The sequence below is a fragment of the Bombyx mandarina genome, chromosome 07 (genome assembly GCF_030267445.1).
Source record: "Bombyx mandarina strain Sakado chromosome 07, ASM3026744v2".
NCBI lineage: Eukaryota > Metazoa > Arthropoda > Insecta > Lepidoptera > Bombycidae > Bombyx > Bombyx mandarina.
The window spans coordinates 11,533,600-11,546,406 of record NC_143214.1 but is presented as its reverse complement, the minus strand read 5'-3'; the positions used below and the strand labels follow the sequence as shown (position 1 = coordinate 11,546,406).

Sequence of the window (12,807 nt, the reverse complement as noted above, 5' to 3'; positions counted from 1 at the left end):
GAAATCCTGTAGAATCCCAATGTGAATGTCCTGCGGGAAGTGGTGTGAATGCAGTTTGTAAAAATGTTGCTGTCCTCCTACTAGCAATTGAGAATATAGTGCATGAACAGTTTATACTTCTCCACGAAGTGTGTACACAAAAATTACAATTCCATATACCAACGAAATCCCAATGGTACCCCAGACCACGCAGAAAAAATGAGTTAGCAGAAAATTAAGGTAATATTTCAGCTTTATCCTCTGAAAAATCTTAAAAAAGAAATTTATAATACATTAGAAATTTAATAATTAGTTTTCCTAATTCACCCATGCCTTTAAAACAATTATTTTGAAACAACAAACCCATGGCTTACTAAATGAAAAAAATGCTCTAACAAAATATGCCAATGGATATGATTAACTAGTGGAGCCATGTGACAAGACATGAAATTAATATAATAACAGTGCCTTACTTGGAAAAATGCAAGGGATATTGTCTCTAAAAAATATGCCCATCTTACTATCAAATCCAAGGGCTCTGCTCAAGCAGAGCATACTGCAACTTAGTCATCTACACCTACAAGGACATCAAAGTGATTTATGTTGAAAAAGACAATTATTTTATAAACCATATGTTAAATATAACTAGTCAGGTCATAAGTATTGTCGCACAGTAAAAACTTTTCTTTTAGAATGCTGGCCACAAAAAAGTTTATTGAATTCGAATTTCGAATTGTTCATGAAAATAAAAATGTATACTTTTAGAATTTTACTCATTTTTAAATATGGAGTGGACGCTTAAAGAAGACGGTGTTGCAGTTATTGCGTTGCATCGTTGCGGTTACGCGCCAATTCAAATTTTTAACATACTGAAAATTTTGAATATAACCAAAAGATTCGTTTATCGTACCATCAAACGATACAATGAAGACTCTAGTGTAGATGACAGACAGGTCAAGAAGTGGTCGCCCTCGGTCTGTTAGGACTCCAGCAGTGATAAAAGCTGTGAAGGCGCGAATTCAAAGAAATCCCAAACGTAAGCAGAAACTGTTGGCCCTTCAGATGGGGTTAAGCAGAACCACGGTGAAAAGGGTGTTAAATGAAGACTTAGGGCTTCGGGCATATCGAAGAAAAACAGGACATCGTTTGAATGCTCGTCTAATGGACCGGAGACTGAAGAGATACCGCGCTTTGTTGAAGCGGTACGCGGGAAAAAAATATCGGGAAATTCTTTTTTCGGATGAAAAAATCTTTACCGTAGAAGAGACCTACAACAAACAAAATGATAAGGTGTACGCACACAGTAGTGAAGAAGCGAGCAACCGTATTCCGCGTGTCTAACGAGGTCATTTTCTATCCTCGCTCATGGTATGGTTGGGAGTTTCTTATTGGGGCTTAACAGAGGTACATTTTTGTGAGAAAGGTGTAAAAACGAATGCAGTTGTGTATCAAAATACAGTCCTGACGAACCTTGTGGAACCTGTTTCTCATACTATGTTCAATAACAGGCACTGGGTATTCCAACAAGATTCGGCGCCAGCTCATAGAGCGAAGAGCACACAAGACTGGCTGGCGGCGCGTGATATCGACTTCATCCGGCACGAAGACTGGCCCTCCTCCAGTCCAGATTTGAATCCGTTAGATTACAAGATATGGCAACACTTGGAGGAAAAGGCGTGCTCAAAGCCTCATCCCAATTTGGAGTCACTCAAGACATCCTTCATTAAGGCAGCCGCCGATATTGACATGGACCTCGTTCGTGCTGCGATAGACGACTGGTCGCGCAGATTGAAGGCCTGTATTCAAAATCACGGAGGTCATTTTGAATAAACTTTAGTGTCATAAGAATCTATGTTTTGTTAAGTTCATTTTGGTATATGAATGGTTACATAATGAATATAAACTTGTTTCAATTATTTTACATTAAACATGTGACAGAATTTATGACCTGACTAGGTATATACCGATACCTTTTATGATAATGTTTTCAAAAAAAACATGGTATGATAAATATCTGTACTATACTATGCAAACTTCTCCAAATAAAAAATCAATAACCTTTTTCCAGTGTCTATGACATAGTCTCGAACTGTTTGAGGGAGTACTTTTTTCGCCTATGCAAACTTCTCCAAATAAAAAATCAATAACCTTTTTCCAGTGTCTATGACATAGTCTCGAACTGTTTGAGGGAGTACTTTTTTCGCGTCGAATAGCCTTTAACCACAGTCTTCTATTTTTCTTGCCTTCGGAAAGCGATGTACTCTAATTTCTGAACATTTTGGCACAAACCAACGCGTCATTATGTATAAAACTATTAATCATAAACGCCCATACGAATAGTGAATGTTATGAGAACCATCCACACTAGCGCCACTTTGGCAATTGCCAACCCCATTGCAATAATAAAGTTGATTATTTCTATACATGCCGGTAATTTATTCCGGCCAGGTTGTCTGTCGTTGGGGAATATACTTATGAAAAAGGATATTGCAGGAAAACGATAAAGAGCCTGCAGTATGAAGTTAATATCAAGCTTAAAAATAGAAATCCTGTAGAATCCCAATGTGAATGTCCTGCGGGAAGTGGTGCGAATGCAGTTTGTAAAAATGTTGCTGTCCTCCTACTAGCAATTGAGAATATAGTGCATGAAAAGTTTATACTTCTCCACGAAGTGTGTACACAAAAATTACAATTCCATATACCAAAAATCCCCAATGGTATCCCAGACCACGCAGAAAAAATGAGTTAGCAGGAAATTAAGGTAATATTTGAGCTTTATCCTCTGAAAAATCTTAATAAATAAATTTATAATACATTAAGAATTTAATAATTGGTTTCCCTAATTCACCCATGCCTTTAAAACAATTCTTTTGAACCAACCAACCCATGACTTACTAAATGAAAAAAATTGCTCTAACAAAATATGCCAATGGATATGATTAGCTAGTGGAGCCATGTGACAAGACATAAAATTATTATAATAACTGTGCCTTACTTGGAAAAATGCAAGGGATATTGTCTATAAAAAATATGCCCATCTTACTATCAAATCCTTGGAATATCAAATCTTACTATCAAATCAAATCAATGGACTTACAACACAAAAATAAAAACAAAATTAGCGACCTGTCAGAAAGCGATGGAAAGAAGCATATTGAATATAAGAAAAATACAAAGGATAAGAAGCGAATACATTAGAGAAAAAACAAAGCTGATAGATGCTCTCAGGTACGCTCTGACACAAAAGTGGCGCTGGGCAGGACATCTTGCGAGATATACGGATAAAAGATGGACATTAGAAATTACAACATGGGAAGGACCAGCGGGCAAAAGAAGAAGAGGACGACCAAGTAGCAGATGGATCGACGAAATAATAGCAGCAACTGGAAAAGAATGGAGAAACAAAGCCAAGGATAGGGAAGAGTGGAGAAAGCTGGAGGAGGCCTATACCCGAATGGGGTTCCAAGCACAAGTTTATATTTAATTTTGTAATTTTTATTTGATAAGGTGTTTTTTTTCTTTTTTTCTTTTTTTCTATTTGTGTTTTGGAAATAAAATGGGCTTATTATTATTATTATTACTATCAAATCCAAGGGCTCTGCTCAAGCAGAGCATACTGCAACTTAGTCATCTACACCTACAAGGACATCAAAGTGATTTATCCAAAATGTGCACGCATCATACTCGGAAGGACGATTACCCAGTGCTCGTACATCTGGTGGGAGACCTCAAGGAAACTACGACGCTGAAGTTTTGAATGAAGTTGAAAATGACCCCAGTACCTCAGTACGGGCGATTGAAATTGCAACGGGTGTGGCAAAGAGTACCGCACATCGAATTTTAAAACGATACGATTTTCATCCTTACCGTGGACAACGTGTGCAGAGCTTGTTAACACGTGATCACGCACCCAGAGTTGATTTCTGCAGAACCATGTTAGCGAAAATTCGTGAAGATCCGGATTTTCTAAATAAAGTTTTGTGCACTGACGAATCGACGTTTAAAAGAGATTGTTATTTAAACTTACATAACCTTCATGGTTGGCATACGGAAAACCCGCATTTGATGCGTGAGGATCGATCCCAGTACCAATTTAAAGTCAACATGTGGACAGGAATATTAAATGGTCAAATAATTGGACCATTTGAGTTGACTGAAAATTTAGATGGCGCCACCCACTTGCATTTTCTTCAAAATGATTTACCGACATTGCTAGATGTACCACTCAACATCTACAGAGAAATGTGGTATCAACAAGATGGTTGCCCAGCACATTATGCCCGGCCTGTAAGAGAATATTTAAACGAATTATATCCCGGTAAATGGATCGGACGCTTTGGACCAATTTCATGGCCCCTCGTTCCCCAGACCTGAATCCAGTAGATTTTTTTACTGGAGATGCATAAAAGAAAAAGTATACTCAAAACCAATTAAAAATGTAACAGAATTGCGCCAAACAATTGATGCAGCATCAGAAGTAATCAATGCGAGGAGATTTGCAAGACTGGTGAACAGGTCATTTCTGAGGCGATGCAGAGCTTGTATTCGTGCTGGAGGGAAACAATTTGAGCATCTGCTTTAGTTTTAGGAGGATAATAAAGTCTTACGATAATTTACCGTTTTATTTTGATTAAATTTTCCAGGAGTTCCTTTCGCAAAAAATACGAATTAGCAGTTTTATAGCCAAGAAAAGTGGCAAGTGTTGTACTATTTTGAAATCTAGACTAAATGGGCCATCTTTTAAAAAAACTTGCCATAGGTAGTGTAGTACATTTTTTTTCCAACGTCGAGTGTCAAAGTTGACTGATATAAATTTTATAAACCATAACTCGTCAAAATTTAATTTATTTTACTTAGTTAACAATGATTATTACTTTCATTTGTGGTTACGATTAATAGCACTGTTATTTGAGATAACATTATTAAAAAAATCACTGTAAAATTGTGATAATTGCAATCACAGTACCTAAAAATGGGACCAAGGATGTCAAATTTTTTACAGCTATCAAAGACTCAGACAAGAAGTTAGCAGACCAACTATCAATTATGACGCTTACCATCCAATTTTTAAGACTCATTTTAATTTAGGCTTATTTGCACCTCGCAAAGACCAATGCGATGAATGCGAAGCATACAAAAACGCCGTCGACAAAGTACCATTGATGAATAAGCATAAATTACACCTTGAAGAAAAAAGTGTGGCCCGGTTGGAACTTGAAAATGATATAGAACAAAGCAAACTGAGAGATTCTAATAATATAGTAGTCATATTTGACTTACAAACAGTCTTACAAAAAAAAATTTTTTGGTGTTTGGATGGTTGGACGAGCTCACAACCCATCTGGTGTTAAATGGTCACTGGAGCCTATAGACATCTACAACATAAATGCGCCACCCATCTTGAGATACAGTTCTAACTCAGTATAATAACAACGGCTACCCCATACTTCAAATCGAAACGCATTGCTGCTTCACGGTAGAAATAGGCAGGGTGGTGCAAACTCATAAGAAGTCCTACAACCAGTTGGCCAATCGTCAGCTTTTTTTATATGTCAAAGCTCAACTACTACAATTTTACGGTAGGAGTTGCTATTTTTTTTTAATTAAATTTTATAATTATAATATACCTCAGTCTTCCACTAAATTAATTATTTATTTTAGTTTAAGGTTTCAAATATCAACGATGATACAACATTATGCTTTTTCTGGCATAAAAGTCTTGCAAAATGTGGAGCTAATGAGATAGGAACATGCCTTTATAAGTTTTTGGAAGATATTACTAATAAGCAACCTGATACAGACATCATATTTTATTCTGATAGTTGTTTTAGCCGTAAGGGAATGAGTAATACATGTCTGAGAATGACATAATATGCTTTATGTCATGCCAAAAAGAACTACTTTAGTGCAATATTAACAGAGCAAGATCAAATTGAATGCAAAAAATATTTTTATATGGCTCTCCTGTACAAATTACAAAAATTGCAATTATGTTCTTGGTCCAACGATGGTGCGATATGATAAAATACTCAAAATACACCACTGACAGTTCATTCTCATATTGCTTCTTTATATTCAAAACGACAATTTCATATTGAAACCTGTAATACTTTTATGGTGACATGCGAATCTGAATAATTGCATGCAATGCTGCAGGTTTTCGAAAAACAAAAAACAAATAACTAACCAAAGTTTTATTTCATTCGTTGGCTTCTAGGCTGGCAATGGCCATTTTCAAAGCTCCCTCCAATGTGGTATTACCACCAATAAAACCATTGCTGTGGCAGAAAATACATCCTTCAATCCCAGAGACTGAACTAAGATTATCGTCACGGATTCCACGCCATGCACTATGTAATGCTTTCCTAAAATATTAAGCACATTTACATAATTTTAATCAATAAACAAATAATTATTATCTTTACACATTTAGTTGAAAGTGGAGTGCAAGTTTCCACCACAGTAGAATTTAGTGATTATTGAGCCTCTTACTTCAAAATAATACATATGACTATTTTATCAGTAGTAATTGCTGGTCAATTATCATGTTATAAGTATGCTAATATTAAGGGAATATTAAATTCTCCATATTGGGTGCAAAAAGTAAGATTTTTTTGCATGCATATGTTTGATAAAGTGCTGTACCATGTCCTTTTACCATCCCATCTTAACAAGGAGCAGGAGCTTGGTAAAAAATAAATAAATTAATCTATATTACCTAAGAACAAAACTCATAGGATCAATTGGAACAGCTTGAACTCTCCAAGATTTTGGTTTATCATTGAATAGAACATATTTAATTTGCGGCTCAATCCCCAATTCTTGTTCCAAATCAAACAAATGATATTTCCAAGGAAACCTTTCATTGAATACCACAATCTCTCCTGACTTGTGTATTTCAAAACGATTATCAATAGCTTTCCTGACCAAATTTCGGGCTGGAAACCAAGTGCTTATGTAGTATCTTGTAAAATATAGGAAATCTTCACTAACTAAAGCCATTGCTTTTTTGAAGAATTCATCTACATTGGTTTCCTGAGTTGAATTCCATTCTGGGTTCAGTCTTTTCACTCTGTTACTTAAGTGAGTATGAATGTCATATTTCGGTTGTTCCTCTGTCATTGGAATTCCGTTATCAATAGCATCAATCTCTTGAATGAAAGATTCATAAACTTTCTTGTAAATTAACTTCAAGTCTTCATTTGTCAAGGAGGTAGACTCTTCTTTGAGTTGCTGGATGATGTCCTCTCCATAGTAAGCATACACAAGGCCTGCTGAACTAAGTCTGAAAAGAGATACGACATATTTGATATGAACATTGTATATGACTTATCTATTTAATAGCTAAGCCAGTAAGTTTAATTTTTTATTGGCTACATTGAATGAATTCACGGCTCATCTGGTGTACTTATTAACAGAACCCATAGACAATCAGAGACATTTATAATGTGAATCCTGCCACCCAGGCTCAATACGTAGGTAACTCATGCTGCCTGAGCATTTATTGTTGTTTGCTAATGATATTAATAGCTTGTTTTTTTTTTAAATAAAGTTAGGGTTCTCATCCTGTTGATATTTATGAACAAAAAAGTATTACTAAGTATTAAAACATTACTAACTTAAATTAATGAATAAACAACTATATACTACTACATACTTAATTTTATAGCTGTCTCCGAGTTCAGGCCTCAAGGTACTCAAGGTCTCATTAAAACCGGCTTGGTGATGATCATAACGCTTCTTTTCGTGGTCAAAAACACATCCTACATCAAGAACTATATCACAATCATTCAGCTTATTTAGATCTCTTGTGCGGACAATCTCAGCATCTTTGTACTGAGGAAGATTCTTCAGCATAAAGCAAGCTAGTACTTCATCGCAGTGGAATACTCCGTCGTGAGTTCCAATCTGGATAAAAAAAAATTACACACCTTCTATTTCATATACCGCATAACAGGGTGAATAAGATCCACGGGTTAAATAGAAATATTCTTGGTAAAAAGTCTAAAACCCTGTTTAGCAATAACTACCAAAGTATTCATATTTTTTAGTATAATTTAAACATTGGCAATATTTTTGTCTTTAGTCTGACAACATTTAAATCATTAGAATGTGATATTTTAGATGAAAATGTTTCGAGTTGAACTGCTACCATTTTTTGTATGCATTTCCCAATGTTAGTAGAATGCCACGAAAAAGTAATATAAAAGAGCCAGATGTATGAAAATATAGTATAATTACACCAAAGAAATGTTAAATGAAACCATTGAAAAAAATTAAGTCAAAGAGTATTAAGCCAAAGAAAAGATTCCAAGTTTTATAATATACCTAGAAGCACAATTAATCTGAAATTTAAAAATAAACATAATAAGCCTGTGGGACGTCCTACTTGTTTAACAATGGAAGAAAAGATAATTTTTAGGGATGATTTGCTTGCACTAAGCAACATGGGTATTTGGATTGGCTTACAAGATTTTAGACTAATAAGGTCTTAGTCTAGTCTTAACATAACATTTTAGTTAAAAGGTACTTAGATAACATAGGCAGTTCCCATCTTCAAAGATAATAGTCCTAGATACAAACAAAATCCTCCTATTAAAGAAAAATTGCACATAACATCTCCCATACAGGCACCTGGTGAACGAATACTTCAAGAGGTTAGAAGAAGAGGTTGAAGGCATAGGACAGAACTGGTAGAAAATTCCAGTATATCTTGTTTTACTATAGTATTTGCTGGCAATGCTATTGGATATTTCATCCATCCCAACAAAATAAATAAAACATAAAAAGCAATGAAGAAATCAGAGATAGAAAAAGAAGTAACACCTGAAGTTGGTGGCCAAATTGAAGTGATTATTAATTAAGCAGTAATTCTATAATCAATAGCCAGAGTGCGAAGCATCACAAAATGAATCTTTTCAATTAATAGTAACAACAACTCAAGAACACAATGAACGGAAAAGCCTACTTCCAAAATGGACAGAATTGAAGAATAGGTTGTGGATGATATACTATCCTATACTCCAATCCCACAAATTGTGGCAGAGGCGACTATCGCCACTCCTACTGAATCTCAAGAAATAAATGAAAAAATTCAACAATTTAAATGCAACAGAATAAACGAGTAATGGAGATAGATGTCACTAACAATGATAAAGAGTTGGAGACAATAATTGAAGAAATAGTTAAGACCAGTGGAAATCTAGTTACAACTGCCCAAAAAGAATGGTATGAAGTGGGAACATTTTGTGTGTTTCAAGACGAAGAAAGTCTTTTTCCAGGACGCATCAAAAAAATCTGCTAAACACCATATTCAGTGTGGTTGAACACTGAATAAAAGGATTGAAGGATGTTGGACGTGGCCGACGGATCCATATGTAACTAAAATTATCGATTCAAAGATGTTGAAGGTAATAGAGGATGAAAATAGAAGAGAAAATAGACATGGAAGCATTTTTAAACAAAATGTATTTTTATGCCTGGAATGGGGGGAGTAATTGCTAATTTTATTATTTTAAATATCTGTATATACAAATTAATTATTGTTACGGAATGTCCGTATGATTTGTACCTGGTTCTGATTGATTCGACATGTATGTTCACATGATAAGGTTGTAAGTGTTATAACTGATATTGTTAGAAAGCCATAAAAATCCTATTTTAAACATTGTTAAGTTTATTTTATGTAAATCTTAGGATTTATAAGATATCAAAATTGGGAAAGTTTCATAAAAAAGTAACCTTATTGCTATATTGTGCTGAGCAATACATTCACGAAAGGAAATAATTAAAACATTTTACATACCTTCATCTTTAAAAAACTTGACAAACAGTAATGACGAAAATTATATGATGCAGAATTAAGTAAACTACAGGTTCTTGGTAAAATTCTATTTAACATAACATAGGTTATGTTACGTTGTATTTAATCAAATTGTAGAATTCATTGCTTATAGTTTCAACACAGACTGTGGAATGTCACCTATTGTGATAAATTCAATTAGATATGTAGTACCGGTAAAATGGGGCGATTAGGGATTGAGAGGCGAATCGGGAAAAAACCGGGAAAATCTTTCGACGCTCAATATAAGTTTTATATTCGTTGCAAAATCTTCCATTTTTTGTAGTTTAATAGTAGAATGTTGAAAGTTCACAAAACAACTCTGAATATGCATGATAATAGCTGCTAACTTATAAAAAATCGCGTTTCAAATTAACTTTCTGTGGTGGTCATTATTTTAGTGCTAGAAACTTTGCTCTCTTTTATTTATTTGATAATAATAGAAGACGACTATGATTTATAAACGTTATTTAGTATTTGAACCAGCATATATATTAAAGGTAAGTCTCAGTTGTTATTGGTTTTAATGTATTTGATTAAATAAAAATACATGTAAAAATCTGTTGTTTTTGGGGATATTGGGGACGTCTTAGGTATAAATAACAACGAAAAAGGGGTCAATTGGGATGAGAATACGTGAAATGGAAACGACCTAAGTAATAATAGGTACAGGTTTGTAGGGTTGTCTATGTAGTTATAACAATATTTTTTAAATTTGTTGGTAAAAATCTGGTTTATTCGAAGCGAAATTGGGAATAAGTCTTTAGTTGAAATAGATAAGCAATTTAATATAAGTAAGTCGATTTTGCAGAGACATGTAACAAGATCAATGAAATCTCAAGGTGGACAAAAATGTCTAAGTAATACATAATAAAATATTTAATATTTGTTCAGAGTGGGGGTATTCATCTGATTAATCCATGGAATAACCGACACACCTAATCTCTTAACCCAGATAGAAATATCAGCCCCTAAGTACTTACCAAGAACGGAGAAACATAAACCGTTTCTAAGAAAGCCCACTATATATATATATTTAGTTGTTAATGCACTGTCGATTGCACTTATAATTGAGGTGATGTCTGCCATGTACTTTTGTCAGTTTTTCAATTTTTTTTATTGATGATCACTTTGTTGGTGCAACTAAATAAATAAATAAATTAAAACTATATATAAAAATAAAAGTAGTGCCAACCCTAGCAAATTTCTCATTTCATCCCAATTAACCGCAATTTTCGGGTAAATAGGGATTACACCTATTTTTGCATTTTTTGCTTAAACTGGAATGCTAGTTGCATAATTTTAAATTAGACAACAAAGATGCCCCCAAGACTCAATCATTTTGATCCTGATATAGCATTATATACATCAACAACTACCTTAAAATTGCTCATAAAGTTGGAATTTGTCCCTAATCGCCCCATTTTACGGTACTTTAAATGCAAAATATTTAGAACAGTAATTTTCTTTTCAAGCAAACCAAAATTTGGAGAGCAGCAACGAAAAGACCATGAAAAGACGTATCAATTACTCTCAATTAGGGATGGGGATTTGCGATCGATTAAATGAGAAATCGATTTTTCAAGCAAAAAAGCGATTTTTTTAAATCGATAGGTAGTTCTGAATCGATCAGTGAATTGATATCTCACCCTTGAAAAACCATAAAATTATTTCCAATTAAGAATTTCGATTAAGAATTTCGCGCACCGCACGCTCTAATTTTTCAAAAGTTAAATTTATACTTATTTTGATTTCATCTATTTTAATACTTATTATTATATTATATAAAATACATAATAATAAATATAATTTAAAACGGAAGAGGAGCATCTGCTGTGTTTTTAAAATGTGTGACCTCAGCAAAGCAGACGTCACGATTGTTGGTATTGTCGTGATGGCTCATATTAAAAGAAAACTTCACGAGTAACTTCGTGTATTTTCACAAGCAGCGTAACAGAGGTCCGAACTGTTCGATGGTCCGAGCACGAATGCTTGACGTTGAACGTTGCAAGTGGGCTGACAGCCCGCGCCGACAAAGGCTGTGGGTGTGCTCTGTGATCCAAGCTGCCCCCGACATATACTGGTGGTAGGACCTCTTGTGAGTCCGCACGGGTAGGCACCACCACCCCGCCTATTTCTGCCGTGAAGCAGTAATGCGTTTCGGTTTGAAGGGTGGGGTAGCCGATGTAACTATACTGAGACCTTAGAACTTATATCTTTTTTTTTAATTGCTAGATGAGTAGACCAGCTCACAGCCCACCTGGTGTTAAATGGTTACTGAAGCCCATAGACATTTACGACGTAAATGCGCCACCCACCTAAAAAAAAAAATACAATATAATATAATATAACATACAGGATAGATGATAGAAGATTGGTTGAATGTACCCGTAATATTACGGTGTTGTCGGTTAAAGAGTTAATGGCTCGAAAATTCGCTATAAGCTGAATTATCTATTTTCTTCACTTTTTAATTTAAAAAATATATTTAGAAAAAAATGTGAGCCGTCACGGGACGCCTGGCAGATGTGAAATATCGACATTATTTTGTAAAAGTAATATGCAGAAAAGAACATATTGTGATAGGAACTAAATATGTCATAATGATAAAATAAAATATTACGAAAAAATAATTTGTTTTCAAGTAAAACACAGGTTATGTGTACTGTAGTAAACAATACTGTATACACTACGGAGTATACACTATAGGTATCCGAGCTCAGTGTAGCGAGAGTGATGGCTTAACGCCGGATCGAGTGGGAGAGAATCGCATAGTCGATTGCGCATGGCGACGCGTCGCCACATCGTACACACTACTGCATATAAACTGTATATATATACACCGTCATACAAGGTGGCGACGCGTTGCCACGGCATGCGTCACCACGCCAGAAATCGGTTTTACGTGCGGCTACAGATGTTTCACATCAATAAATATCTTTTTTTAAACCTGACCTAATACTTTGACATGGTAATACAAATTATTT

The 12,807-nt window shown here is 34.8% G+C and overlaps 1 protein-coding gene across 4 annotated transcripts in view; it reads right to left on the bottom strand.

Moving 5' to 3' along the window:
- LOC114248305 (MYG1 protein) overlaps positions 1-11,353 on the bottom strand; it is a 49,537-nt gene extending 38,184 nt beyond the window's left edge. For 3 of the 4 annotated variants that reach the window (XR_016323341.1, XM_089728767.1, XM_089728766.1), the window contains exons 1-4: positions 9,785-10,825; positions 7,637-7,887; positions 6,698-7,264; positions 6,167-6,344 (exon numbers count right to left, since the gene is read on the bottom strand). Coding sequence is in view for 3 of the 4 variants with exons in the window: in XM_089728767.1 (XP_089584893.1) it covers positions 6,179-6,344; positions 6,698-7,264; positions 7,637-7,887; positions 9,785-9,880 (1,080 nt within the window). In the remaining variant the exon portion in view is untranslated. Of the gene's footprint in view, positions 1-6,158; positions 6,345-6,697; positions 7,265-7,636; positions 7,888-9,784; positions 10,826-11,254 lie in introns of those variants that run through there. The other variant, XM_028181513.2, reaches the window with a different exon arrangement.
- Positions 11,354-12,807: the final 1,454 nt, after the last annotated feature.